The sequence below is a fragment of the Amblyomma americanum genome, chromosome 9 (genome assembly GCF_052857255.1).
Source record: "Amblyomma americanum isolate KBUSLIRL-KWMA chromosome 9, ASM5285725v1, whole genome shotgun sequence".
In the NCBI taxonomy this organism is placed as follows: Eukaryota; Metazoa; Arthropoda; class Arachnida; order Ixodida; family Ixodidae; genus Amblyomma; species Amblyomma americanum.
Genome location: NC_135505.1, coordinates 45,009,076 through 45,036,183, shown reverse-complemented (window position 1 = coordinate 45,036,183; position 27,108 = coordinate 45,009,076). Strand labels below are relative to the sequence as shown.

The window sequence follows — 27,108 nt, the reverse complement described above, 5'->3', positions numbered from 1 at the left end:
TCCGAGAAATCGGCGCACTGCTTTCTTATCGGCCGGCGGTGGAAACTGTTCAATAGCAGCTGTTTTCTGCGGGTCTGGGCGAACTACCTCCTTGCTAACTATGTGGCCTAGAAACGGCAGCTCGTCGTAGGCAAAGTGGCATTTCTCTGCTTTCAAGGTTAGGCCAGACGACTTGATTGCGTCTAGTACTGTTCGCAGTCTTTTGAGATGCTCTTCAAAGTTCGAAACGAAGATAACGTTGTCATCTAAATATAACAGACATATTTTCCACTTCAGTCCTGCCAGCACTGTATACATCACTCGTAGAAACGTCGCTGGTGCGGAACAGAGACCAAATGGCATCATCTTGAACTCAAACAGCCCATCCGGAGTGATGAATGCTGTCTTTTCGCGATCTCTTTCGTCGACCTGAATTTATCAGTAGCCGCTCTTGAGGTCCATGTATGAGAAATGTTTGGCGTTGCAGAGGCGGTCCAGTGTGTCGTCGATGCGGGGGAGGGGGTAGACGTCCTCCTTTGTTATCTTGAACAAACAGCGCGAACAAAGACGAGCACAAAAGACAAGAAGGCGAACGACACTCGCCTTTGTTCGCGCTGTTTGTTCAAGATGCTTAACCAACTAGCCCGCCAAAACGTGTTAACGCTCCTTTGTTATGTTGTTCAAGCGGCGGTAATCCACGCAGAATCGAAGTGCGCCGTCTTTCTTTCTCACTAGAAAAACCGGTGCTGCCCATGGGCTGTTGGAAGGCTGGATGACGTCGTCGCGAAGCATATCTTCGACTTGGTCCCAGATGGCTTGTCGTTCTCGCGGTGACACACTGTAGGGGCTTTGACGGAGAGGTCGGACGTGTTGGTCCGTTATAATTCGATGCTTGGCAATTGGCGTTTGTCACACCTTCGGCGATGTCGAAAAACACTCACAGAAGCTTTGAAGCATATTGCGGATCTGGTCTTGTTTGTTCCGATGCAGGGCTGCGTTGATATCGAAAGTGGCGAGTTCTCTTGGTCAGGCGAATCTTCTACGGAGAGGTCGGAGAGAGCGAAGGAGTCTCGTACGTCAGATATTTCGTCGAAGAAAGCAATCGTCGTTCCTCTGTTAATGTGCCGGTAATCTTCGCAGAAGTTAGTCAGCAGTACTTCGGCCTGGCAATTGCAGAAATGTGCGATGCCTCTTGCGATGCTGATTCCTCGGTCTAGAAGCAACTGCATGTTCCCCTCGTTGATGGCTTCCGCGTTAATGACTTTCGTGGCGCCTACGGCCACGATAACGCTTGATCGGGTTGGGACGCTCACTTCTTCCTCCTGGCCACTCAGGGCAACGTGATTTTCCCCAGATTTCATCTAAGCGATGGATTCGTTCGTCGAAAGCAAGATCAGCTTGGATCGCAGGTCGGTGATCGCGTAATGCTCGTTAAGGAAATCCATACCCAGATCACTTCGCGGGAGCATTGCGGTAGCACAACAAAGGTCACAGGATAGGTATGTCCTTTGATAGTCACTCGCGCTGTTCATCGTCCTGATGGTGTAATGAGGTGGCCCACTGCGGTGCGAATTTGTTTGCCGTCCCAAGCCGTTGTGACTTTTCTCAGCTGCGCAGCGAATGATCTATTCATCACCGAGTAATCGGCTCCTGTGTCCACTACAGCGGTAACATTCCGGCCGTCGATAGTCACTTCTAAGTCGGAGGTCCTGGCTCTTGCATTGCATGCCGCTCTCGGCGTCGGGTCACGGCTTCGTCGAGTATGCGAGTCGCGGGTGTGGCGTGTGGTCGAAGCTTTTCTGGGTGGCGTAGAAGTTTTGAAGGCAGTTTTGCGTCGTGGTCGGGGTTGTCATTTTGTGCGGCGTCGGTGCAGCGAGAGTAGGTTCTTCATGCGGCGTCGCGGGTGCAGCGTCTTCATGGGGCGTGGTCGGTGGAGAATCTTCGGCGTTTCGCTCGTGAGCAACCTCACCTCCAGAGGTTGCGGCCTTTAGTTTCTCCTACGGGGGCTGGGAGACCTTCCTCGTACCGCGGCTGCATAGCTGCGGCCTGGCGACGCAAAGCACGAGGTTCACGGCGATGGTGAGCGCGAAAAGTGGTTCGGCGTGTACTCCTCTCGACGCAGGTGCTCGTCGACTTCCTGCGGACGTTGTCCGAAGCGTGGTCGTGGGGCGTTAACAGCAAATCCTCGAAGATCGATACGTCGGTACGGGCAGTGACGAAGAATGTGGCCGGCCTCACCGCAATGGAAGCACAACGGCCGGTTGTCGGAAGTCCTCCAGGCGTCGCATTTCCTGGGGCTTGAGCGTCAGTCATAGGCTCGGCGGGCGGGGGCTTGGAGGCGGCGTTGTGGAACAAGTGGCTCAACTCGGGGATGACGTAGGGGTTGTCGTTGGGGCTGAGCAGTCCTTACTGCAGCGGCGTAGGTAATGGCCTGGGGTTCTGTGGCCATCGGGTGCCAAGTGCCTGTTGCACTTCTTCCCGTACCACATCCATCAGACTCGCTGCTTGTGGCTGTGGGGAGGATGGCAGTAATCGGCGTATCTCCTCTCGGACGATTTCGCGGATAACTTCCCGCAAGCTGTCGCTGGTGGTGGTCGTCCTGTCCGATCGGATTGCACAGCCAGAGGAAGGGCGATTGTACTGCCGAGCTCGGACGTCGAGGGTCCTCTCAATCGTGCAGGCTTCTTGCATGAATTCCTCGACTGTTTTTGGCGGCTGGCGGACGAGGCTGTCAAAGAGCAGTTCTTTTACGCCGCCCATTAAAAACTTAACTTTCTTTTCCTCCGTCATCTCGGGGTCGGCGCGGCGAAATAGCGCTTCATCTCCTCGACGTAACCGCGGACGGGCTCATTCGGAAGCTGTATCTTGGACTCGAGGAGTTTTTCGGCTCTTTCTTTCCTCGTGACACTGGTGAATACCTTGAATAGTTCTTTCTTGAATAGCTGCCATGTCGTAAGGGACGACTGGTGGAGGTGCTGGGTAGTCCCAGCACCTCCCCCAGATGTCACATAGTGGTGACGACAGCCGAAGCAGCGATGAAGACGGACAAAAGGGTCTTCTAAAAGGAAACAGTTTATTGGGCTGACTTGCACCCAAAATAGACTGAATCACTCGGCGGCGGCGAAGCGACAAACGTGCTCGGTGGTCGTCGATCAGAATGCCCGCCGCTGTCTGCCATGCTCAATTGAAAGCTGATAGCGAACTTTCGAGATAAAGCGTGCAAAGTTACTAGAACATTCCGGAAAAACGTAGAATCAGCTCTTCCTGGCTGCGATCAATCGAGATAAATCTAGTCGCGCCTTGCGTCGCAAACAAAGCGATAAAGTGGTGTGGCGGCCGATTTGAAAAACGAACAAATAATGCAAATATTCGCGGCAATATACTCGTTCCTTACGCTACACCCTGGAAACCATCCTAACATTTTCTGCCGAGCCTCATGAGGATCCCCCCCCCCCGCCCCATCGCCGAGACACTTTGTCTCGCCGAAGAGGCCAGGCGTCTTTCCCGCCTTCCTAAACTCGCCTCCCGTGATCGGTCCAAAGCGCGGTACGATACCCACCGCCATCACGTCACTTACAGCACTGGTGATTTGGTCTTGTTGTGGCGGTCTTCCCGAAAGAAGGGATTGTCTCAGAAGCTGTCGTTCTGCACTAACTGAAGTGACTCATGTTGGCCGGCTGAAGCTCTACTATTCGCGCGATGCTTTGTAACTCGCCCTGCGGGTTACGACTGCGTAGGGAGAAGTCTAACGCCCATGAAGACGCGAGGCCTACCCTATTTGGTCGGTATCGTCGACTACGAAGAAGATGAGGAGAACCAGGTGGATGCGTCTCATGCTCGGCAAGCGGAGCCCAGCTGGTTTCAGTCGCTCGTCGTGGTCTGATTAAACCACCGGTCGTAACAATATATATATATATATATATATATATATATATATATATATATATATATATATATATATAGAGAGAGAGAGAGAGAGAGAGAGGAAGAGTATCGGACAGCCGCTGAACGCTCCGGTGCTCGTGTTTGCTCTTCGATACTCTTCCTGTTGCTGGCTGTCCATTGTGACGTAGCGGCCCTTCGGACATTTAATACAATATTTATAATACTGAATGTTGGGCCATCAGAGCCTTTTTTATTGTACCTGTTAGGGTGATCTCCCCTCACTAATTTCTCATTATGAATATGAAGCAGCCATTTTTTGGACTTGAATAAGCATATACTCTAAGGAACAGAAGTTTTGTATAGTACTTTAGTTCCATTGTCCTTCACATACACACCATAACATAACGGCGTCGGTGGTCCACGCATGCGATGATAATTTTTAAATTTACTCACGGCTGCTTTGCTTCTTCGTGGTAATCATTTTTAACAGACCAGCAAGTACGTCGCCTTTTGTAAATACATGACATCTCTGACTGCACTACATTTCGAATGTGTCAGTTATATAGATATATCCTTTCTTGCGTTTGTAGGATATATCTCCTACGTTCTTTTTCTTGGTTGTTTAATTAGGGAAAGAGAAGTAATTATGAATGAAATGTAAAAGGAATTGGATCACAATTTTACCAAGAACTTCTGCGCATTCTAGGCAAGCCGCAGAGCGTTGTCATTTCATCTTAAAAATTATCTATAGACCTCACTAATGTCGATATAAAAGTTTGTTTGGACTAGGATACCCGCCGCGGTGGCTCAGTGGTTAGGGCGCTCGACTACTGATCCGGAGTTCCCGGGTTCGAACCCGACCGCGGCGGCTGCGTTTTTATGGAGGAAAAACGCTAAGGCGCCCGTGTGCTGTGCGATGTCAGTGCACGTTAAAGAACCCCAGGTGGTCGAAATTATTCCGGAGCCCTCCACTACGGCACCTATTTCTCTCTTTCTTCTTTCACTCCCTTCTTTATCCCTTCCCTTACGGCGCGGTACAGGTGTCCAACGATATATGAGACAGATACTGCGCCATTTCCTTTCCACCAAAAACCAATTATTATTATTATTATTATTATTACTAATTAAGAAACTCATTTCTACGCAGAGCCCGCTGATCCAGTCAACCTGCGCCGTGAAGCTGTTACTGCAAACTCATTTACGGTGACCTGGACGCCACCGGAAGGGAGGTTCGACTCCTATTGGGTAGAAACCATGACTGACAAAAATGACAGCAATGTTTTTCAAGAAAACCGCTTGGGCTCTTGCGCCTTTGGCACGCATCTCCTACGCAACCAGACACGAGTTACCTGCGACAGGGCTACGCCCTGCACGAACTACACATTCACCTTACGCACACAAGTCAACGGACCACCGACGCGCAGATCGAGGGGTGCGACCATCGCAAGCATCTCTATTCCAGCGAAAGGTAACGCACGTACTCTCCCTACGGAAAAAAATGACGGGGCGCACTCACGAGCATATTTGTTGATGAGCCGGTTCTCGAAACTGATCCGTAGATAGGCATCGACCAGTGAGCGAACAGCTCATAACGCACAAAGTTTTCTTCCATGGTTTGTCAGTCATGTGGCGCTTGCAGATGGCACCACAGCTATTGTCGCCATTTCATTGTTCTAATCACAGTGTCCTTTATCATTCCTTTAAAGCCTATTGCCAGGCTTCACTCAGCGTAGCATACCTAAAATCAAATAGATAGCAGTATTATTTTATTTCTTATTTAATTACAAATACTGCTGTCTCATACTTAGGACATAGCAGGACTGAGTACAGATTGCAGTGCAGAATAAGAACATAAATAACTACAGAACCTATGAACAGGTCACATGATCAGACTATTCCACCGAGAACTTTTCGGGTGGCAATGAGCGAAGTGAACCATCAAGACTATTCCAGATTTCAACTGCCAGTAGAAGAAATGAAAATTTTAAACAGTTTTCGAGTGACCTGAAAGAAACAATGTTCAGTGGGCGGGTCCGTTGAGCAACACTGAAGGAGAAACCGCCGACGTAGCAACGGTTACACCCTCTCTTAGTCGCGAAGCATCACAACGGCGAAGGCGGCTAGACGTCCAGGTGCGCCTCTGCTTGGTGAGCCGCGAGGCTTGCCTGCGCTCTGGGGCCTTAAGGTCAAACGCGCATAAAGATTGACTTCGGGAGACAAGTAGTAATACAGCTTTCGCTCCAAAAACGGAGTGCGCTAAAGCTTCACTTTCAAGTGTAGCACCCGGCATAGTTATCGTGTTTCATTCGTATCGCCCTCTCCTTCACCTGATTTCTAATTTGTGTGTTCATGATTATGCATTTACCCACCAGTACATGTCTCTAAGAAGCTTCAATAATTGAAAGACTGCAAGTTTCGCTTTTATTCAGCTTTCACAAATGAGCCTCTGTTTAGTGAACAGTTCACGTTGGTGCAGGAAGTTTACAGTGTGCCTGGCAGGCCACCTGAACGGTTGCCAGTTCTTGACGCATGGGTATGTCTTCCGCAACTTTGATGTGCAGGTGGAGTGCAGTGTAAGAAAGACGTGAGAATGTGTCTCTGCATTGCCGAATATAGTGTGTGTGTACGTGAAGTATACGGTAGCTCAGCGGGATTGATTTCCATGCAATAAAGAAAAACGAGCCTTCATGGGCTAAGGGTAGCGTTCCCACATCGCAAGCCAAAGGTACTGGGTTCGGTTCCTACTACAACCACAGTAACCAAGTTTTCTTTCAGCTCTCAATTTTACCAATTCTTTGCTTCTTTTCCGGGACTTTTTTCTCATGGACAAAAACACCGCCGATGACGACACTGGCTTTTCTATGACAAGGGACAGTTAACGTTATCCCGTTAAAATATTATAACAGAGAACCGGCTCACCGGCTCCCCATCATTATCTTCATAAACCTGAATATGTCCACGGCAGGAGAAACGGCCTTTCCCACTGATCTCTGATTAATTCTTTCCTGTGGGTGCCCTGAAATCTTCCTACTCTCGTGGCTCCTGCTTTCACTGTCTGCCACCCATAGCTATGCTTGCAGTAGGTGGGTAGCTCCACTTCAAAGGACCTGTAATTATCTCATATGCAATATAATTTCGGTGCTATATTAGCCGTAATTGTCCACATATACTATACTATGCCACCATACTTCCGCAGTAAGCATGATAATCAACCGCAAGTCTTCAGGTATATTTACAGTGCAGTTCTAATGTGCAGTATTTATCTTACATTATAGTACACTCACACTATTCTGTACCACCGCACCTTCGAAGCAAGCATGACAACCTTTTGCTAGTTTTTTGGGTATTTTTAGAGCGCAGCGTTGTCAGCGTAAAACGCCACCTGACAGGTGGCGTGGGAACAGGGTAGCTAGCACTGAGACACGCAACCTGCCGGCGGTGGCACGAGGCGCGTGAAGAGCTGCGCTGAAATTTTTCATTGCCGACTATCGTAATAGTCAATATTTTCATTTTGAACGTTGTAGTTCCCTGCAGAAAACTTTTCTCTTTAACAGTTCATGGGCAGCATAGAGTAAAGCTTCAATGCGGCATCTTCCTCTTCATATTGATTTTTATTTTTATTGGTCTTCACTTTTTATGGATTAGTAAGACTCTGACCTTCTCTCTTCCTCGACGCCAGCGTTTATGTTACAGGAGCTATACATCATCTTCCCAGAGGGGTAGACGTAGTTTATAATGTTTACATGGCAAGTGATCTTTGATATTTTTATTTGAAAGCCCATTTCAATGCTTTCTTTAAAGACGGAAACAGACAGAAGCGAATCTGGCATGTTATACGACTTGTAGGTCGGCCATGCGAATGCGCAGATGTTGACTTGTAACCAACGATACAAAGAAACTGGTGCCATGCGCTACAAAAACCACAGTATAATCTCTCAGTAGCTGCAGCAAAACGATGAACGCACAGCAAGACGAATTGGCATTACAAAACTTGGTATGGTACAATGAGAAACGAGCGCTGACCTTCTGCAGAAGCTCGGAGATATGCAAGAAAGAAGAATAGATTAAAAAAGGGCACATGATTTGTGACAGGTGGTTCTGCTGTTCTCGGCTTCCAAATATTTGCAATGTTTATTGCCAAACCCCTTCAACAACACGCATTCGTTCTTTTCTACACTGTTTCCCACGATGTGTTTATCGAACCCGTTTCATTACTGGTGCACCACGTGGTATAAGAAACTTATTTTTTCTTTTCCACTAGCTCCAGAACCACCGAGGAACATTACATCGGCCCGCAGAGGGACTTCTGTTCGGGTGCAATGGAAACAGTCCCTTTCGCCTGTTCTCATTTATTTGGTTAAAGTGTGCAACTGGTGCGCCTGGGGAGACTCAGATTGCTGCTGGACCAAGAACACAACAAACCCGTTCCTCGTCTTCAACCAGGCTGGCGACGAGGACTATTCCGTGCAGGTCACTGCCGGCACACAGTGCGGTAGCGAGATCCTCTGGAGCAGACCGACCACTCAAGAATTTGTTTCCGGTAAGATTTTCTTTCTTTTATTACTTTAGCATTTCTAACCTTACTCTCTAGAGCGAGAGATAGAGGCAGTAATTTGATGAAAGGAAAGGTCTGTCATTCTTTACAAATCCATCTGAATGTTATTGTACATTCTGTCATCCTCCTGAAGGCCTCCGCACAATACACGTCGACCTTTTACCGAAACGCGTTCCGCCCTCAACAAACCTTCAACCAGCTCTATGACTGTCAAAAGCTGACCTTACTACCACCAAACCAGCTGCTTCCTCTGTAAAGCCTCCACCACTCAGCATTGCTCCCACCTACCTTGACTGCCAGAAACCGCACCACTAACCCATGTCCAACGATTTTGGACAAAAGGTTTGAACATCGAAATAATATAACTTACTGGTAAATACATACTCAAGGTAAAGGTCCATTCTTCTGAAATGCAGCAAAATCTTTTATAGTGCCTCCATCGCTCGCCTCAAGCACTTAAGACTTCCATAGGAACCGAATGGGGAACGCGTTTCACGATAGCAAAAATGTCAATGGTAAAAAAACTCAAGTCGGTCTTCGGGATAACGGGGGATATATTGATTGCTATAGTGAAATCTTACAATGTATGAAAAAGCTTCAATAATAAGTTCGTTCCTTTTCACAAACTCATTTCTCCAGAATTGTTGGGTATGCACTTGCCTCCAACGAAAACTTCACTAACTACTTTCTTCTGCCCTTAACGAGACACACACCAATCATCAGCTGATTTCCACCCTCAAGATGTCTCCACCCAGCCGAAGCCCACGCACCGCCGAAACTTAAACCCTGTGGCGAAATACAATCAGAAGAGCTACTAGAAAGCCAGATGTATGCAGTTAATAGACAAGGAGGGCAACATCATTAGCAATATGGATAAGATAGTTAAAGTAGCCGAACAGTTCTACACAACTCTATACAGTAGTCAATGTAAAAAGAACGTTAATGTGAGAGACAGTAGCGGACAACAATGTGTCACTCCCCAATTAAGAGAGAAGTAAAGAAAGGCATAGGAGCAACGCAAAAGGGAAAACCAGCTGGTGAGCATCAGGTAACAGCACATCTGTTGAAGAATGGAGAGGCAGTTGTGCTAGAAAAACTAGCCACCCTGTGTACGCAATGCCTTTTGACCTCGACCGTATCAGAAGCTTGGAAGAATGCAAACATAATCTTAATTCATAAGAAAGGAGACGCGAAAGACTTGAAAACTTAGAGACCAATCAGCTTACTCTCAGTTGCCTACAAGGTATTTACCAAAGTAATCCATAAAAGAGTCAGGGCAGCCTTAGACTTTAATCAAAAAAATTATCAGGCAGGATTTCGTAAAAGATATCCCACAATAGATCAACTTCACACTATCTATCAGATTATATAGAAATGCACAGAATATAACCACACCCTATATATAGTCTTTATTGATTACGAGAAAGCATTTGACTAAGTGTAAACCTCAGCAGTCATACAGGCATTGCGGAATCAGGGTGCAGATGTGCCTTATGCCAAAATACCGGAAGATATATATAGGAACTGCACTGCTACCATAGCCGTCCATAAAGTCAGCAATAAGATTCCGACAAGGAAGGGCATCAGACAAGGAGACACGATCTCGCCAATGCTATTCACCGCCTGCTTACAGGTGGCATTCCGAGACCTGAATTAGGAACAGTTCGGGATAACTGTTGATAGAGAATACCTAAATAATCTATGATTCGCTGATGATATTTCCTTGCTGAGTCACTCACAAGATGGACTGCAAATCATGATCATTGAGGTAGACAGACAAAGCAGAACGGTGGGTCTAAAAATCGACATGCAGTAAACCAAAATAATGTTCTACAGTCTAGCAAGAGAACAGCTGTTCAGAGCTGGCAGCGAGGTGCTGAGAGTGGTAAAGGAATACATAGGGCAGGTAGTGAGAGCTCATCCAGATCTTCAGAGGGAAATAACTAGAAAGATAATAATGGGGTGGAGCACATATGGCAGGCTCTCTCAGGTCATGAACAGCAGGTTACCAATACCCCTCAAGAGAAAAGTGTACAACAGCTGTATCTTACAGGTACTCACATATGGGGCAGAAACACGGAGGTTAACGAATAGGGTTCAACTTAAATTAAGGAGAACACAGCGAACCACGGAAAGAAAAATTATAGGTGTAGCGTTAAAAGACCGGATGCGAACAGAGTCGATGAGGGAACAAACGTGTGTAATGACATCAAATCAAGATAGACAAACGGGATTGGGCAGAACATGTACTGCGAATGCAAGGCAATTGCTGGTTATTAACGGTAACGGGTTGGATTCCTAGAGGAGTCAAGCGTATCAGGGAGCGGCAGAAGGTTAGGTGAGCGGATGAGATTAGGAAATTTGCAGGCATACCGTGGGCGCAGCTGGCAAAAGACAGGGTTATTTGGAGAGTCATGGGAGAGGCCTTTGCCCTGCAGTGGGTGTAGTCAGGCTGCTGCTGCTGCTGCTGCTGCTGATGATGATGATGATGATGACTAGAAGGCGTATATTATAACGGCGAATTGTACAACGAATAGTGCTAACGCAGATCTGTCGCATCACCTCGCATTATGGCCTAGGCGTTGTTTTTTTTTTTGCTTTTCGAAAAGCCAGTAGTTGAATACGTGCGTCACCAGCGGCAATGCAAAAAAACATGTTGCGATATGGTACAATCGAAAGCGTCGAATCAATTCTCGTCGCTGACGCGAGTCCTCACTATTAAGGTCACTCCTTATATCACTGCACAGTTTCGGAGCACGTCACGTTCACTGTGCTTTGAACACTAAAGCGTAATCTGCTGTGGCTAACCTCTTGTTTTACAATACGTTTAGCGAGTAATGTAAAATGCAGAACGAGCGCTTTGAAGCCACTGAAAAGTTCTTGCTGAAATAAAGATCATTATCTGAATTATTTATGGCGTAAGTGGAAATTAACTTTGGAGATCGCCCTAGCGCAGTTGAGCACGTTGGTCCACTCACTATAATTTACGTAGTTGGCTATGGGTTTACGCTCTACACATATAGCGGGACATAAGTTTACGTAATCAAAGAAGCGGTGTTAAAGGCAAGGGGTATCTCTTCTAGGTTAACGCCAATGTTTTATCCATGTTGTTAAAATACGATAATTTTAATTATATTACAGCCTCCTTGCTTCCTTGTAAGAGTTTTTTTTTTCTAGAATAACTATAAATTAATTTTCACAATGCGGAAACAGCCAAATGACACTTAAGCTTCTGTGCCTAGTCAGGGATTGTGCACCACTTTATTAAGCGATGGCGACTGAAGCATTAGTGAAATCTGAGTAACATACAAGCTTTCAATAACTCAAACATTGTCTTAAAACTGCCTCGGAAAACATAAATTGTCTCTCCTGATCGAATGTAAACATATAAATTTTTGGTCAGGAAGAAGGGGGTGGATGTAAATAGGCAGTTGATGATCACGGCACTTCAGACCTAGAGTTCCTGTAAATATTACACGGTAAAAAATACCAAAATGGTATAACCTATATTATATTTCTGCTGCGAAGAGACAGCATGCTTTTATAATGTTTGGTGGGAGTGGTCATTCCAGAAGGGAAAAGTGCAGCTGAAGTGGCCCAAAGCACTTAATTTTCAAAAAGCTACTCATTCACATTTTAAACTCCTTACAGAGTTCTCCAAGATATGTACAGATAGCAATAACAAAATAATTTGCCTAACTACACCCACTTCAGGACAGAAGCCTCTCCCAAATCACAATAAACCTTTTTCTGTGCCTTCTAAGGACTCCTCCCCACCAACCTCATCCAATCTCAACCGCTCTGCCGACCTTCCGCTGCCCTTGCTATCCTTGCCTCGTCTTCGAATCCAGTCAGTTTTCTTTGAACATCATCCTTTCAATACCGCTCATAATACATGCCCTGCCCATGCCTTCATTCTTAGTGATCTCTGCTAAGACGTCATTAATTTCTCTCTTCCTGTCTGTTACACTACACCTATTATTTTCTTCTCATAGCTCCCTGTGTTGTCCTCAATATAACCACTACGGTTTTCCTTAACCCGTATATTTCTGCCCTCTAGATGAGTACAGGAAAGATGCAGCTGTTGTACAGGGTGTGCCGGCTAATTTCTTCCAAGGTTTAAAATTATGCCATTGCTTTTTTAGGCGACGCGCTGGGACGCGTTTTGCTGGCTATTGCATGGAGCAAGCAACATTTTTTTTGTATTCTGCTTAATTGAATAATAAGTCTAAGTAATGTAACCTTCATACAAAGAAGTTAGGCAGAGAATCTAAATTAAAAAGTTTTTGAACAGCCACAAATCGTCCCAATGGAGTTTATAACTTTCCAGAACTTGTTAGTTTTTGCCGCTCACTCCAGATGCCCGCGGAAATTAAAAAAAATGCAACGTGACCTGCCCGCTTGCGCGCCGCAATTGCGGTGGTCTGAAATATTTCGCTTACAATGGAACAGGTCATTCAGCCGGGTGTGGTGCCGCCCTGGAGGTGACAGGGTAATGGAGCAGGCGCTGGCTATATGATTTAAGCCAGCCGAAGCAATAAGCTTCTGCTTCTCGATATCATAAACCGCTGCGAGGAAAGTATACCGCTGGCCTAAATCGGACTCGCAACGCCTTCATCGCAACCCTGTCACTTTTAAGCGGCTGCACAACCGGCTGAATGATCTGTTAAACATGTTAGTAGCCATTCATAACGACTGATTATGCAGTTAAGGAGAATTGAAAAAATAGTGTGACCTGTTTCAAAAATAGCCAGCAACATGCATTTAACACGATGGCAAGACGTGTGAGTTGGTGATGCATACTAGAGCGAAAATAGGGCAGAAGACGAGGACAACAAGGAAAGAAAACAGGACCAGCGCTTCTTTCCTGGTTGTCCTCGTCTTTTGCGCTATTTTCGCTTAAATGAACATGCATTTAGTCGTGTCGTTTAGAGTGCATCGGCATATTTTTAAGCCTTGTTGAAAGTTATCTGGGACAGCCGCCGCGGTGGCTGAGTGGTTATGGCGCTCGGCTAGCTGCTGGCCCGAAAGACGCGGGTTTGATCCCGGCCGCGGCGGTTGAATTTTGATGGAGGCGAAATTCTAGAGGCCCGTGTACTGTGCGATGTCAGTGCTCTTTAAAGAACCCCAGGTGGTCGAAATTCACGGAGCCCTTCACTACGGCGTCTCTCATAGTCTGAGTCGCTTTCGGACGTCAACCCCCCCCCCCCCCCCCCTCTAAACCCATGAACCAAACCAGTTAGCTGGGACAGCCTGTATATCTTTTTCTTAATGAATATTCGTAAAACATCGTTCGTAATCTAAACGTACCTGTCAATTTCGCTCCACTCCATTCTTATTCTACACCTTATTCGACTCTAACGACGCTGATCTACGGTAGCAAACTACCCAATGTGAATTTACTACCTTACCAGTTCAAACGCTTCACTGCATATCATAAAATTCTATTCCCGTCGGAGACCGTTCAACAATGCTTTGTTTTCTGCCTATTAATTTTTAGTCCCTTCTTTCTTATTTGCCTCACATGTCCGAGATCACTATTTGCAATCCTAACCGAGGGAACAAATTTTCAACCTTAAGGAAATTTAAAATTGAACAACTGGGTCTACTAAATATTGCCAATTTATTCAAAAACAATGTTTTCTGAGTCACATCAAGCGTCTACTTTTTGGTTTCGGGGTGGTGGACGATTGAGACTCAAGAAAGCGGTGTGTAAAAATATTTTACGCCCATAAACATTGGGACAGTAATAAGGGAGTAATTATACACTGGCAGGCACCCAAGCGCAGCCAAACGACTACAGTCAAACGGCTTATTACAGATCTACTCCACCTTGTGGGATTCCCCTGAACATTCGACCAAATGCGGTACATAAACAGAGTATTCGAGTTTTGAAAAGTAATATAAAGCCTATAAATTTTTCAGCTGTAATAAAATTGTAGGCGTATAATTTTCACTCACATGACTCTCAGTTCCAAGATGCAAATTGCACGTAAACTCTTGTTATATGCAAGAGAGTGACCCTCAGCCTCAAGCGGTTTCAATTTCCCATCGCAGTGCTTACCGATGTGACCAACCTCCATTTGGTAGAGGCCACTACCGACTCCTTCACCGTGACATGGCAGCGACCAAAGAGCCGCTTTGACTATTATATTGTCAAGGTCAGCGAATACGAGAGTAACAGTGGAAGCACCAGCGGCGGTTATCATCATGTGGGGTGGTGCCGAAACGGTACCATCATCCATCGTGATCAGACGCGATTGACTTGTGGGCAGATCGAGACGTGCGGAAATGTGAGCGTGACGGTGCATACCCACAGGAATGTGCCGAACGAACGCACCTCGGCTGGAGCCACACTACGGGGTATCTACTTTGCCGGAAAAGGTATGATGTTTAACAGCGAAAGCAGTTACAGGCAGCCCAACGCAAGCGACTCATGCCGTCTGTTCCGCTTCGAAGAGCAGCGTTATCCCGTGTGCAGTCCATGAAACAGCTGGCGATCAAGAAGCTGCTTATCGCGCAGCACTTGAGATGGCGCTGCTGCTTCAATGTTAGGCAAACTAAAGAAACGACCCTAGAGCAAAATACGTGAAACCACCCTGTCCGCTACGTAGAGACAAAAAAAAAACATCGCTTCCATACAGAGCTCGAAAATGAGAAATTGAAATCCTTAAGTAAAAGGTGTAAGATAATTCAGTATAGAATCAAGCATCACTGAGGAGATCGTTTTTGCCTAGCATAGGAGGAGAGAGGGAGTGTTAAAAACATTAAACATGTTTTGGGGGACTATAATGTTTTGCATTCTGATATAAAAAAATAACCGGGGTAGCTTTCTAGAAGCCCCACTTTATTCTCCCTAATCTATCTTTATTCAAAACACACATGCACACTAAAGCCAGCCCCGCTTAGATTTTGCAAAACCAGCTTCATGCCACTTATAAAAAATGGGCCATAAAAAACAAACAGCGCTAAAGATGTGATGTAATTATGCCACCGTACCAAATAGCCCAGATGTCCCTTCTATTGCAGAAAATTGGTGTTATTTTGTACAGTCAGTCCGAGTTCTTTGAAAGGCCAAAGTGAAAGCTTCTAACCACCAGGATGGTTCAAAGAGAATAACTGCTTTTTATCCCACAGCTGTCTTATTTCACACTAAACTTTGCCGAAAATTTATGGTCGCAGACTTTTTCGATTCTAGCTGGAAGCTGTACATAAGTACCATCTACTTCTTCTACACAGCTTGCGCACAGTACACCAAATATTTAGATCTGAAAACGTTGGTTGAGAGCATACTGACATCAACATTTGTATCAAGGTTCTGTATAGTATTATAAAGAGTACACGGCTTGCTAACTTATGCCCCGAAATCCGTCCGTTGGGCAGCAAAGGGTAAAACAGATTCACAAGGTTGACAAGCTGCGTCGGTGGTCTTCTTTGTTTTAATAAAAGGGGATGTTCATCGTGTAAGTATAAAGTGTAAATGAATTCTCGTTAGCTTCACTCGATTATCAATGTTTTTGGAGCATCATTCTTGCAAAGTTATGCTTAAATAAGCAGTTTTCAAAAAGCCTGCATTTTTTTATGGTTCCTTGCAATTGTTGCACGAGTAAAAGCAGACGCGCGGAATTAGCTGCTACATCAATTTTTATCTAAAGGCCATCCACTAATTATTTCTTGCAAATTTGGACACTAAAAAATCGGTTTCTCAATGGGCAACATTGTATGTATGCTTAATTGCTTATGTGATCATCAACCTGCAGCTGAGCCTCGTGACGTGGTCGACCTGAAGCTGGCAGCCATAGGTACTGACTACTTCACCCTGAATTGGACACGACCGAGAGGTTGTTTCGACTCTTACTTGATTGACTTCATCGACGAGAACCACAGAAGCGGCGCACGTCGACAATACCGGTTCGGCACATGTCACAACTCCATCATTGGTCCGGAACAGACCAGCATCACTTGCAAAAAGCTCAAGGCGTGCACTAAAGTGAGCGTGAGAGTTCGTACAGCGCAGGACCGACCTTCTACACTTACCTCTCCTGGTGTAATGCAGAAGGGAATACTCATCCCCGGAGGAGGTAGGAGACATTTTCTTTATTTCCAAGCAATGACGACATTGCTCAAGTTGGCATTGCGGCACGAAAACAAATCTCACCACCAAGACAGTACACGTCCCCAGGCAGATAGCATTGTCCGTAACCCCAGAATCTCCTTCTTAGATGCCTGTATTGGAAAACTTCAAGGCACTCTGAAATCTAAAGTCTGACGAAAAGTCGTCTGGTCGGGTAGAAGATTCATGTATGAAGAAAAAAAAGGAACGCCGACCAAAAGGTTGTTGTCTAAAACGAAGACGTTTCGGCTTCCATACGGAAGCCATACGGAAGGCTTCCGTATGGAAGCCGAAACGTGTTCGTTTTAAACAACAACCTTTTGGTCGGCGTTCCATTTTTTTTTTCTTCATACATCAAGGCACTCTGAACGGTAAAGTGTCTCTTACCTGCCATCTCAGAACTCAGATTCATGATGACAGACCGTATGGCTTCCGTATGGAAGCCGAAACGTTTTCGTTTTAAACAACAACCTTTTGGCGGAGAAGGAAACCAGCGCAAAAGACGAAGACACAGGAACAAGGAACATAGGACCAGCGTTGTCCTGTGTTCCTTGTTCCTGTGTCTTCGTCTTTTGCGCTGGTTTCCTTCTTCAACCTTTTGGTCGGCGTTCCTTTTTTTTTCTTCATACATCAAGGCACTCTGAATGGTAAAGTGTCTCTTATCTGCCATCTCAGAACTCAGATTCATGATGACAAAATATATACTGCTGTATGAAATGTAGCGATAGCTAAGACACGTGGCTGACCCAACCCAAGCAGTTTGAACTGCTCAAACTTGCATGATAGTTTTCTTCTGCTGGCTCAGTCTGCAGTGGTATTATTTGGCAAAGGTCCATTTCTGGTGTGAAACTAAGCAAGTAGCATTCTCATAATGAACGCCGCTCGAAACTCACCCTTCGCTGTATTGAGACAATAACAACGGCTCCAATAGGGCTGAAAGCGTAGAAGTTACCACGGTCTAAGGAAAGCTGATATCCTTCACCACTTCGCTACCTTCGGCCCGCCGCGATCACTCAGTGGTTACGGCCTAGTGGTCTGGTCATCCGCTTCGGCTGCGGGAGGTGGTTGGTTAGAAACCTACCGCCGGACACCCACCGGTAAAAATGGGTACAAGCCAACCCCGGCCCGGCGCCCGGCTTCTTCAGGGGTGTGTACTTGGAGGAGGCTCCGCATACCCCGCAGCCCCTCATTGGGACAACTCAGCCTGCAAATGGGGTTCGTGTGTCATTCCCAAGTGAAGGGTTCGACTCAAGGCACGTAAGCTCTAACCAGCGTCAAGCTCAACACTAAGGTGCTTCGTCAGAAGCGATTCAGAGTATCACTGCGGTCCTGGGCAAGTCAGGTTTTTCGGGCTGTCCGACTTCGTGAGAAAAAAAAAAGAGCCACAAATGGGCTTCTACCATACGAGGTGGATTTAACGTTGCTTGACGGCAGAACTTATCTCTGATCCGTCAAGGAAACTGTGGTCAAGACCCTTTTCCCAAGCATCTCCCCCAAGGAAGCAGAGCGCCAGGCCTGAGGAAATCTTGTACCCATTCGAGAACCGGTGGGCACCCGTCGGCACTGAGGATCGAACCCAGCACCTCCCGAATGCAATGCGGATGCTCTACTACAAGGCCAGCGCTTGGTTGGCCTTAGGTGGCCGGGACGGTCGAATTTTGAGAAAGCCAAAGTTCTATAGGCCCATGTACTGTGTGCGATGTCAGTGCACGTTAACGAACCCTAGGTGCACGTTAAAGAACCCCAAAAAAAACTGCCCATTGTGAAGTTGCAGATCGCCTTCGAAAACAGCAAAATGAAATATTCGCAACCAGATGTTATGTACATTGTTTTTTTTTTGCGTGTCTAGAAAGAAAGGCTGCCAAATAAAAAAAAACCTCTTCCGCGTGATAGCAATACTGCTGGAGAGCACATTGACCCACTCTCTAGAAGCAAAACCTTATCACCTCCGGAGCTTCAACTATGACGCGATTCTGCGCTTGCGGTGGTTGCGAGATACACCTGCTCTACCTAAGACTTTCCACAACTTATAAAATAAGCTTTTTGAGTACGGTGCTTATTTCGTCACAGCATTTTGAGCGGTTTAGTACGTCAGAATAGTTAACTATTCTGTCATATTGAAGCCGCCTGCTAATTAGGACATATTTCTGTATTCTAATGTACCGCACCACTGACGATGCTCCGCCAAGAAAACTTCTAACTGAAAAAGCATTAAACTTAAAATTTCTGGAAATCCTGAGGTAAAACACCGTGTATACGGCAGCAGCCGGTGACATGTCGGTGGAAGCCATTTGAAATCAGCAATTGGCGAACGCTAATTAGCGAAACCACACGAGAATTTTTATTCAATGCTTAAGAGGTCTCTTTATAGGCGCTTTATAAGGGTTGTATATATCAATTTATATGGTCTTTATAAGAGCTTTATAAATTGTGCGCGGCATATAGGAAGGAAAAAAACATACAATCAAATAATCTCTTTGGAGCGTGTTAAATCTACAAAAAATTTCATCAAGAACACGCACATGTAATGAGGTCAGGAAATAGTGATGTACAAGTGATGCACCAAGTTTTCGTCACAGGCGGTTCCAGCAGCATAGTAGTCGGAGGGGAGAATGACGAAGAAAATGTATTTGTGTGGGCAATGGCCGTGTGGATGCGAAATTATAAGGTTTTCGTCGTAGGTTCGAATAAAAAACTTGAGAAACAATCATAAACTAGCAATGTGACGACGATGATGTATGCAGATTGGACTTTAGTTTTAAAGATGATATGCTGATATCGGAAAAATATGACTGAGAAGTGAATCTAGTGGCCCCGTTCTCATCTGCTTTAGTCAATCAAATGACGCATACGGTTGTTTCTGAGACCAGAAAGGGGATACCTATAATATTAAGCAAACTAATGATTCGGGGTAGACCGCAAATTTCAGGTTCTCTTAGATCATGAACGGCAGTTTGCAATTATCACCGGTACTCGCCCGGTACTTACCGGTACTCGCCTACGGGGCATAAACGTACAAGCTAACGAAAGGGTACAATGCAGTAAGCTATAGAAACCAAAACTATTTATAGGGAAAAACTATTCCATCCCTAGCAAACTTAACCTTATGGGAAGGTAGGGTGCATCTCGGTCTCCAGAAATTTGGAAGGTTCCTCTCTTACGTAAAAAGTTTAGCCCTCAAATGTTACAGTATTCCCTTCCATCGTTGCTTAACTATGTGCAAAGTCATTCTATCAATTTAGAAAATATTAGCATGCCGACATGAAAATGCAATATTCTTAATTGATTATGTTATCTTCAGTTCATGCAGTGGCTTTGCACACCTACATACTGTATGAAATTTATCCTTAAATTTAGCAATATATATGTAAATACGTTGTACAACCGTTGTATGTCTTGTACATAGGGGCTTGAACCTCGTCAAGTGAACTATTTCTGACTTTTGTTCGAGCTCCTGCCGCTTTTATGGTAATAAATCAAATCAAATCAAACCAAAATGATAGGTGTGACGTTAAGAGACCGCAAGCGGGCAGAATGGGTAAGGAAACAAATGCGGGTCAGTTGCATCCTAGTCGGCATCAGGAGGAAGAAATGGGCTTGGTCAGGGCATGTAATGCGAAGGCTTGAGAACCGCTAGTCCTTAACGGTAACGGAGTGGATTCCAGAGAAGGCAAGCGTAGCAGGGAGCGGCACAAGGTTAGGTAGGCGGACGTTATTAAGAAGTTTGCCGCCATAGGGTGGGCGAAGCTGGCAAAGGGCAGGGTTAATTTTAGAGACATAGGAAAGGCCTTTGCCCTGCAGTGGGTGTAGTCAGGCTGATGATCACAGTGATGATGATAATGATTCGTAGTAGCGGGTTCACATGCTTTCACGGTAGAGATAAAGTTTTCTGAAAGTAGAGCGTTTTTGGTGAGGGATGATGTATACGAAATGTGTATATCCCACGTATGATGATTGCAAAGATGAACAGCAAGATATTTAACCTTTGCATAGGTCGATAGGAACGTCATAGATGGGGTTGTGGACAAGAGGAAGATTATATGGCAACAATTCAAGGGCACATATTTGCATTTGCTTACATTAAATCGAATTATACTGAAGTTGCTTCCTTTCTGTGCATGATTGAGGTCTTCATGTACGAAGTATTGATCAAAGGTGTCAGTGAATTAGTTACAGTTAAGAAACTCGTCGGCAGACTTCTGAATATGGGTATCGAATTTCTGAGGAATGTCGTAATTTCTGAAACACGTCGGCATAGAACATCGCCATACGTGATTTTTAAGGTAAGAAATCCGTTTGCAGTGTGATAGACGCATAGATGACTGATAGCATCGTTTCGTTTCGTGGTGTGCCTAAGCACCAGAAATACTTCTACACGAATACAGACACACCCCACAACTGTACCGTTGTTTTGCTTATTTCCACTCCTTATCCTCGCTGACGCGAAATTCTATGCTATACACCGTCCGTGGTATAGTCACTTTCTTGCAGCCTTAGCTCCCCGTGTCATCCCTGAAAGTTCTCCAGGATACAGTGTGACACTTGATTTATGGCATAGCTCTAGAGACGAGCGCCCTTTCACTGTTCAAGCCACACTACGTTCTTGGCTGCATAGCGATCAGTGCTAGTTAAAAATAAAGCAAACGCACCGTAGCTGTCTCGCAACAGGTCGGCACATGGACATTTCGGTAAGAAAAAGAATTATTAAAGGAGTAGAAGATACAAAGATAAAAAGAAACCCAAGGAATATGACGCAATTGTGTGTTGAATGATGCAATTAACAACGCCTGCCTCTAATCATGCAGAAGCGTCTCTCTTAGTAGAAGACTGTGATGCGCATGAAAGCTAAGAATCAGCTGTGTGTCTATTGCACAGCATTAGATTCTCAAGGCCTGCCGATGACAGGCGGCTAAATATTGTGACGGTACCCGTGGATAAAAATCTCTAGTTGTATTGCTCACTTCCGTTCGCAACCTACTGCTTTAGAAAGTGGAGGGAGCTGCATTTCTGCTACACGTTAACGGCTGCTGACGCATATCACAAAGCCACTCTCAGGACAGATCTTTGTAGGGCATCGAGCTCTGTAGATGGGCGGATTTTGTTTGAGGGCGTGTAGTTGGGCTGTTAAGTAGCACTCCGATTATGTGGCAGTTCTTTTTTTTTAATTAAAGCAATCTAAGCAACAGGTACAAGCATTTCATTCTGCGGCGATTCAAGACGGTCTACAACTTCTGGAAGCAACTTCTTTCCGAAGTCAACAATTAAAAAGTTAGCTAATTATGCCTCACCATATAGCTAACTTTGTAGAACGAAAGAAGAAATACTGGCGACCAGACCCCACGAACGTCAAGAAAACTCAGTTTGGTATCAGTCGCCTAAGAGACAACGCCTTTTTAATGCGTGATTAGATATAGCTGGAACAACAAGCACACAATATTCATCTTTCAGGCGCCTTGTTTCTAGAATCTCCTGTGCGATAGTGTCGTGAATGAATCTTTCAGTGTCCACGTCAGACAAAACCTGCAGATACTGACGCTGAAATTGTATTCCTCATTTTTGTATCGCCTCGACTAATACAAAATGTGAAAAATGTTGTTAGGTATAAAATGTTAAGAGTCCTTAAAGAAATAGCGTTTGAGCAGGCAACGTCTTCTTATAACTTCCGGAGAATTAAACACCGGTTTTGATTATCACTTTTATAAATTGCATAATTTGTACATAATAAACCTTTCTACGGCTTACATGAAATACTTTAAATTTGTATGTTTAAAAAATTAACGCGAAAAGAACTAGAAATCTGTTGAGAACACCAGCCGTGTCTGCACAATAAATATATCCAAGGTCGATGCAGCATAGCTTCTGCCTGCTGATATTTTTTTAAACTGCTGCTAGAGTATGTATATAACAGGCATGGCTTGGAACTGATCAGCCGTGTCAATTAAGGTCATTAGCTTTATAAAATCATGCAGTTCTCACATTGTGCTTTTGTGCACATAAGGACGTGCTTTCCCATGATAACTGAGTTAAATTACAGTTCTACGGGCAGTAAGAGGTGGGAAACTGCTCACAATGCATTTAAACGCACAACGTTTGAGTGAAGAGAGTGACTACCTCCTTGTTACCGCCTCCTTATTGAAGGTTGTCAAATATCGACTACTTTGATTAAACGTTAGCAATTGAAACAGTGACCTCAAGCTTTTAGCATACATCTACAATTTTTCTTACGCAATTTGCATATCCTAATAGCTGTAATTACTCCTTTGATAGTTTGCACATCGGTACATCAGTTTTAGGAGTTAGGACCTTTACCATCGCTTATTTACATTAATGCCTTGATTTGACCACATCAATTCTTCTCAGTCGATTTTAATGATGACTGCATAATTTACGGAATAAATTCTTTAAATTTCAACTCCATCCGAATTCATTTGGCCACCAACAAAATATCCGACTGAATCTATATCTGAAAACTGCAAATTTATCTTAATAAGTGCTAACCAATGAGAACTCCCAGTAATACCACTTTTGTTTCCACTCACGTTTTAAACTACCAAACAGGGCTTCCCACTAGAACAAGGAAGGTCCTGCAGATAATTACGTGTTTACATAGCCGGTATGCTACCCTACCAAATGCGCGTAACTCGATTGTCAGCGTTTCCACTCGCGTGATTAGATATTTAAGGCATAATTTTTTTATAGCACCTTCCTCCGTAAAACTGTTGATTTAAATATGCGTGCCCGGTATGGAAAACCTGTTTTAAATATCGCTTGCGAGTTTTATAGTAAGCAAAATTGCAGCGCGTGGTATAGACTTAGTAACTTCTCTCGTTTACTCAGTGTGTCATTAATCAAAGCTAGTTTGAACGTTTTCTGCCTTTTCTTAGCAAGAAAATTGTCTCGAATATGAATACTTGGAAAATTAAATCCTCACAATCACCGTCGTTAAACAAGCCCTTCTACTGAAACATCGCACATTTCGTCTCGCAGATGTCGCATTCATAAAGTATATCTGCCTATTTGTCGATATAACGCATTTTTTTAAACGTTTATATTTAACAAAACTAACCAATGGACCCACCTCTAAACCTCAAACGCCACAAGAAACTATGCACGGTTGTTCAAATTTGCCATTGAAAATCATGTTTATTCACAGGGACTTCTATTTGGTTATTTCGTCCTAAATTGTTTTTTTCCTCCAGTTGCAATGCCGCGTTAAAGTGTTATATATTAGGATTTTATACTCTTCTCTCATTCGCCGCTGCTCTAGATGCTTTGAAAGAATTTGTGTAGACTTGAACTTTTTCGAAGTTTGCTTTGCCTTGTTGAGACCGGCGAAAGTGACATCACCTTATGTTGATTCTTTTTTTTTCTCCCCACGCGAAGCTCCCGAAGGTTTCAGCATCAGCGTAAGACGGATAAACCTCAGGTGGGCACGAGTCACCATTGGCGTCTCTAACATCGAGCCATGCACGCTGGGCAGCTGCAGCTATATAGTGGAAGGTCTCCGGCACGGCGCACTTCCTTGTGGCCGCGACTTTCTGAAACCCTTTTTTATTCAGGTGCCTGTTACCGCTTTTAAACGTTATACCATCCATGTCACGTTAGCAAATCCCCATAACGGATTGACCTCTACGAGGACGGCCTCTATAGGATAAATTAAGAACGGCAGTAAAATTCTCCCATTCGTTACGCATTATCTAATAATGGAGAGGTTAACTGAGGGCCATGGAAGATAATTTTTCCTTTAAAACTCCAATAAATAGCTCACAAGAGATTTCTGGATCTAAAGGATCTACTTAGAGGATGTATAAAATTTTTTCGTTGACTGGTCAGTCAATGAACTAAGAGTAAGTAATGAATTATTTGACTGATTTATTAATTGACTGAAGAATAAAGTTAATTAATGAAGTGTGGGTCCTTGTTTCTGGCATGCCTGTCAAAAGAAATATTTTCTTTAAAGTTGGGTTCCTTGTCCGTAAAGCCCAAAGTGCAGCGTGCAATCATAAGCATGACTTATGCGGTAATAAAAGTAACAGTACAATGTAAAAATTAACATTGGTAGCCACGATAACGACGCAGAGTGAAAAAGAGGGGTGAGCTTTAGCACAAGTAAGAAAATTATCAAAGAATCCTGCGGAACATATACAAGCTTCATTTCTTACCGCTTTTGCAAAAAGGAGTACAAAGGTTGGAATGGTCCGCACCCTATTTTCACCTCCGATACCCATCGGTAATATAATACTTTGTACCGGGGTTTGGGGCGCAAAATTTATACGTAAGGGTACAGCAGATGCCAACTGGTTTGATACTATCAGGTAGTCAGGTTTACGCGTTACGCACTGAGAGAAGTGTACCAGCAACTAGCATAAAAAATGCTTTCAAGCCCATAAGCTTTCGCCGTGAGCCCAAGAACGTCCTGTGTTTCTTCCGTAGTCGAGTTCACAATGGAAAACAAAGGTAGAAGAGAGAGTTTTGCGAAAACCTTGAACGCCATTCTTTCAGGAATCAGACTAACATTTCCCACATGTGAAAACGTTATGTCAGCTTCAGGCAGAAGACCCAAATGAATGCTGGTTTGCTGAAATTGTTTCGTGAAAATCGCGGATAAAAAGCAGGAGGTGCTTCGAGAAGTGAGGTGCCGAGCGAACTAGAATTACTGTGCGTGAGAAAAAAAAGTAAACAAATCAATAAGTATAATGCTGAAGTTAGAGCTTCTTCACTGGCTGTTTTGTTTTAAATGGCAACTGTAGAGGCTCTGGAATTTGATGATCGCAAAGCGCATAATTATACAAAAATTGCAGGAAAAGTTTGCGAAGCATTTTTAGGCTAGGATTGTAAATGGTGCCCAAATCGCGAACTGAAATTTCGAAGGCCTGTGAGCTCTTCCTTAGCACACAGCGCCAAGTTGGGGGCATATGCTGACGTCATATATGATAGCTGTGCTTTTCAACGCAGAAAGTCTTGGCTTGAAGGAAGAAAACCATCGTAAGTGAAGCCAAGGCCCGCCGAGCGTTCTTTGACAGTATTCAGCGATGCACGACAGGGTGAGGTTGAGGGTAACAGAAATAAGAATTTTTTCCTCCGCGACGCAAATCGAGCTTCTCTCCACTACTGCAGTGTTGTAAGAAGGCTGAAATTGAATTGTCGAATGAGTTAAAATATTAAACCCTATCGCAAAAAAAAGTTGGAAATGATTTGCCTACAGCGTAGGCAGATTTACATTCTTGAATAACTCAGAATTATCAAAAACTGGTCAAATTCCCCTCTACTGAAAAACATCGCGCGAGAAGTACAGCTATGCATGAAACAAACGAATATCACGTTAACTTTCTAATCACTACTATTCAGGACCTTCCCCTTCTCAACATTGCTTTCATGTAAAATGCAACAACATAAATGACTAACATGTATTAGTGTCCCATCATTTTGATGCTGTTCAGTTGTACTCCTAGAATAGCTTGTCGCAATTTTAATTCCATCTTGGCTACAGAAGTCTCCGTTATTTTGCCTCTTTTGAATTTTGCACAATCTTCTAAAAATTATCTCGCATCTTCTAATTACAACACTTGTAGTTTTCGCCCCTTCTCACCCTGTACAAATGTACCACTACAAAGTATCTTCTGGTCTTGTCTGCGTTACCTGTTAACATATTTGCGTTCGGCAATTATATAAACCATTGTATTCAAGATATCAGAGTTCAGTGAATAAAAAATGAGAAGAAATCAAATGAAGTCTCTGAAATTTTTGCAGACTCAATTCCTTCGTCAACCTTTGAATCGCGCAATCGTAATGCCTTTTTATAAGCATAATCCAGTTTCTCGCTAATAATTATAGCCCCTTGGCTGTTAGAAATGCTTCTCACTCTGAATTCACTTGATGTTTACGTTTATTTTAATCAGCACTGGCATGAATTCAGATGTCATTGAAGTTAGACAAAGATGTTAGAAGTAAACGGTAAGATTTTTGTGCCAGATGGCCATTGTTGCGCTTTATTACCGAGGATTGGAACAATATTGACGCTCTCAACATTGTCTTTGTGGAAATATTTCCACCAGGATTCTGTCAAAAATACCTTTAGGGTTAAAAACAGCAGAGATTTTTTGCATAGATATGATAAGCATCGAAGCTTGTTCATACAACCGAAGGCAAGTTGTAGGTGCTAAAAGCTAGTCCTGTTCGTTACTACTGCCTTACGGTGTCCTTCTGGCGTCGTTTTTGGCTATTTAATGTAATTAGAGCATTCTACGAAATAAAAGCCATTTGCTATTCACTGTACAGTTTATTTTTTTAACACAAAATCTTAAAAAGCCTGTAGAAATGTTTATATATACATATAATAAATAATAAAGAGCAGTGATTTTTGTGCCACTTACAACACCAGTTCCAATAAAACCAGTGGTATCCAAACGTGAAGGAAATCATTGCCATGCACAATGGCTGGTTCAAAGTTTTCCACAGACTTTGTCGGTTACAATAAAGAGAACCTTGGCGTTCTCAGCTTGCTAATTAGCCTCTTTGCACTACGCTACGACACAGCGTTCATTTTTGAGCAACTCCTAGACGGCGGTGGAATATG

At 44.2% G+C, this 27,108-nt stretch overlaps 1 protein-coding gene across 1 annotated transcript in view; it reads left to right on the top strand.

The window, feature by feature from the left end:
* Positions 1-26,227, top strand: part of LOC144103927 (uncharacterized) — a 68,369-nt gene extending 42,142 nt beyond the window's left edge. Inside the window, exons 4-8 of the mRNA XM_077636644.1 lie at positions 5,012-5,332; positions 8,126-8,404; positions 14,477-14,803; positions 16,180-16,500; positions 23,916-26,227. Coding sequence (XP_077492770.1) covers positions 5,119-5,332; positions 8,126-8,404; positions 14,477-14,803; positions 16,180-16,500; positions 23,916-24,187 — 1,413 coding nt within the window. The 5' untranslated portion in view covers positions 5,012-5,118 and the 3' untranslated portion in view covers positions 24,188-26,227. The remainder of the gene's footprint in view (positions 1-5,011; positions 5,333-8,125; positions 8,405-14,476; positions 14,804-16,179; positions 16,501-23,915) is intronic.
* Positions 26,228-27,108: the final 881 nt, after the last annotated feature.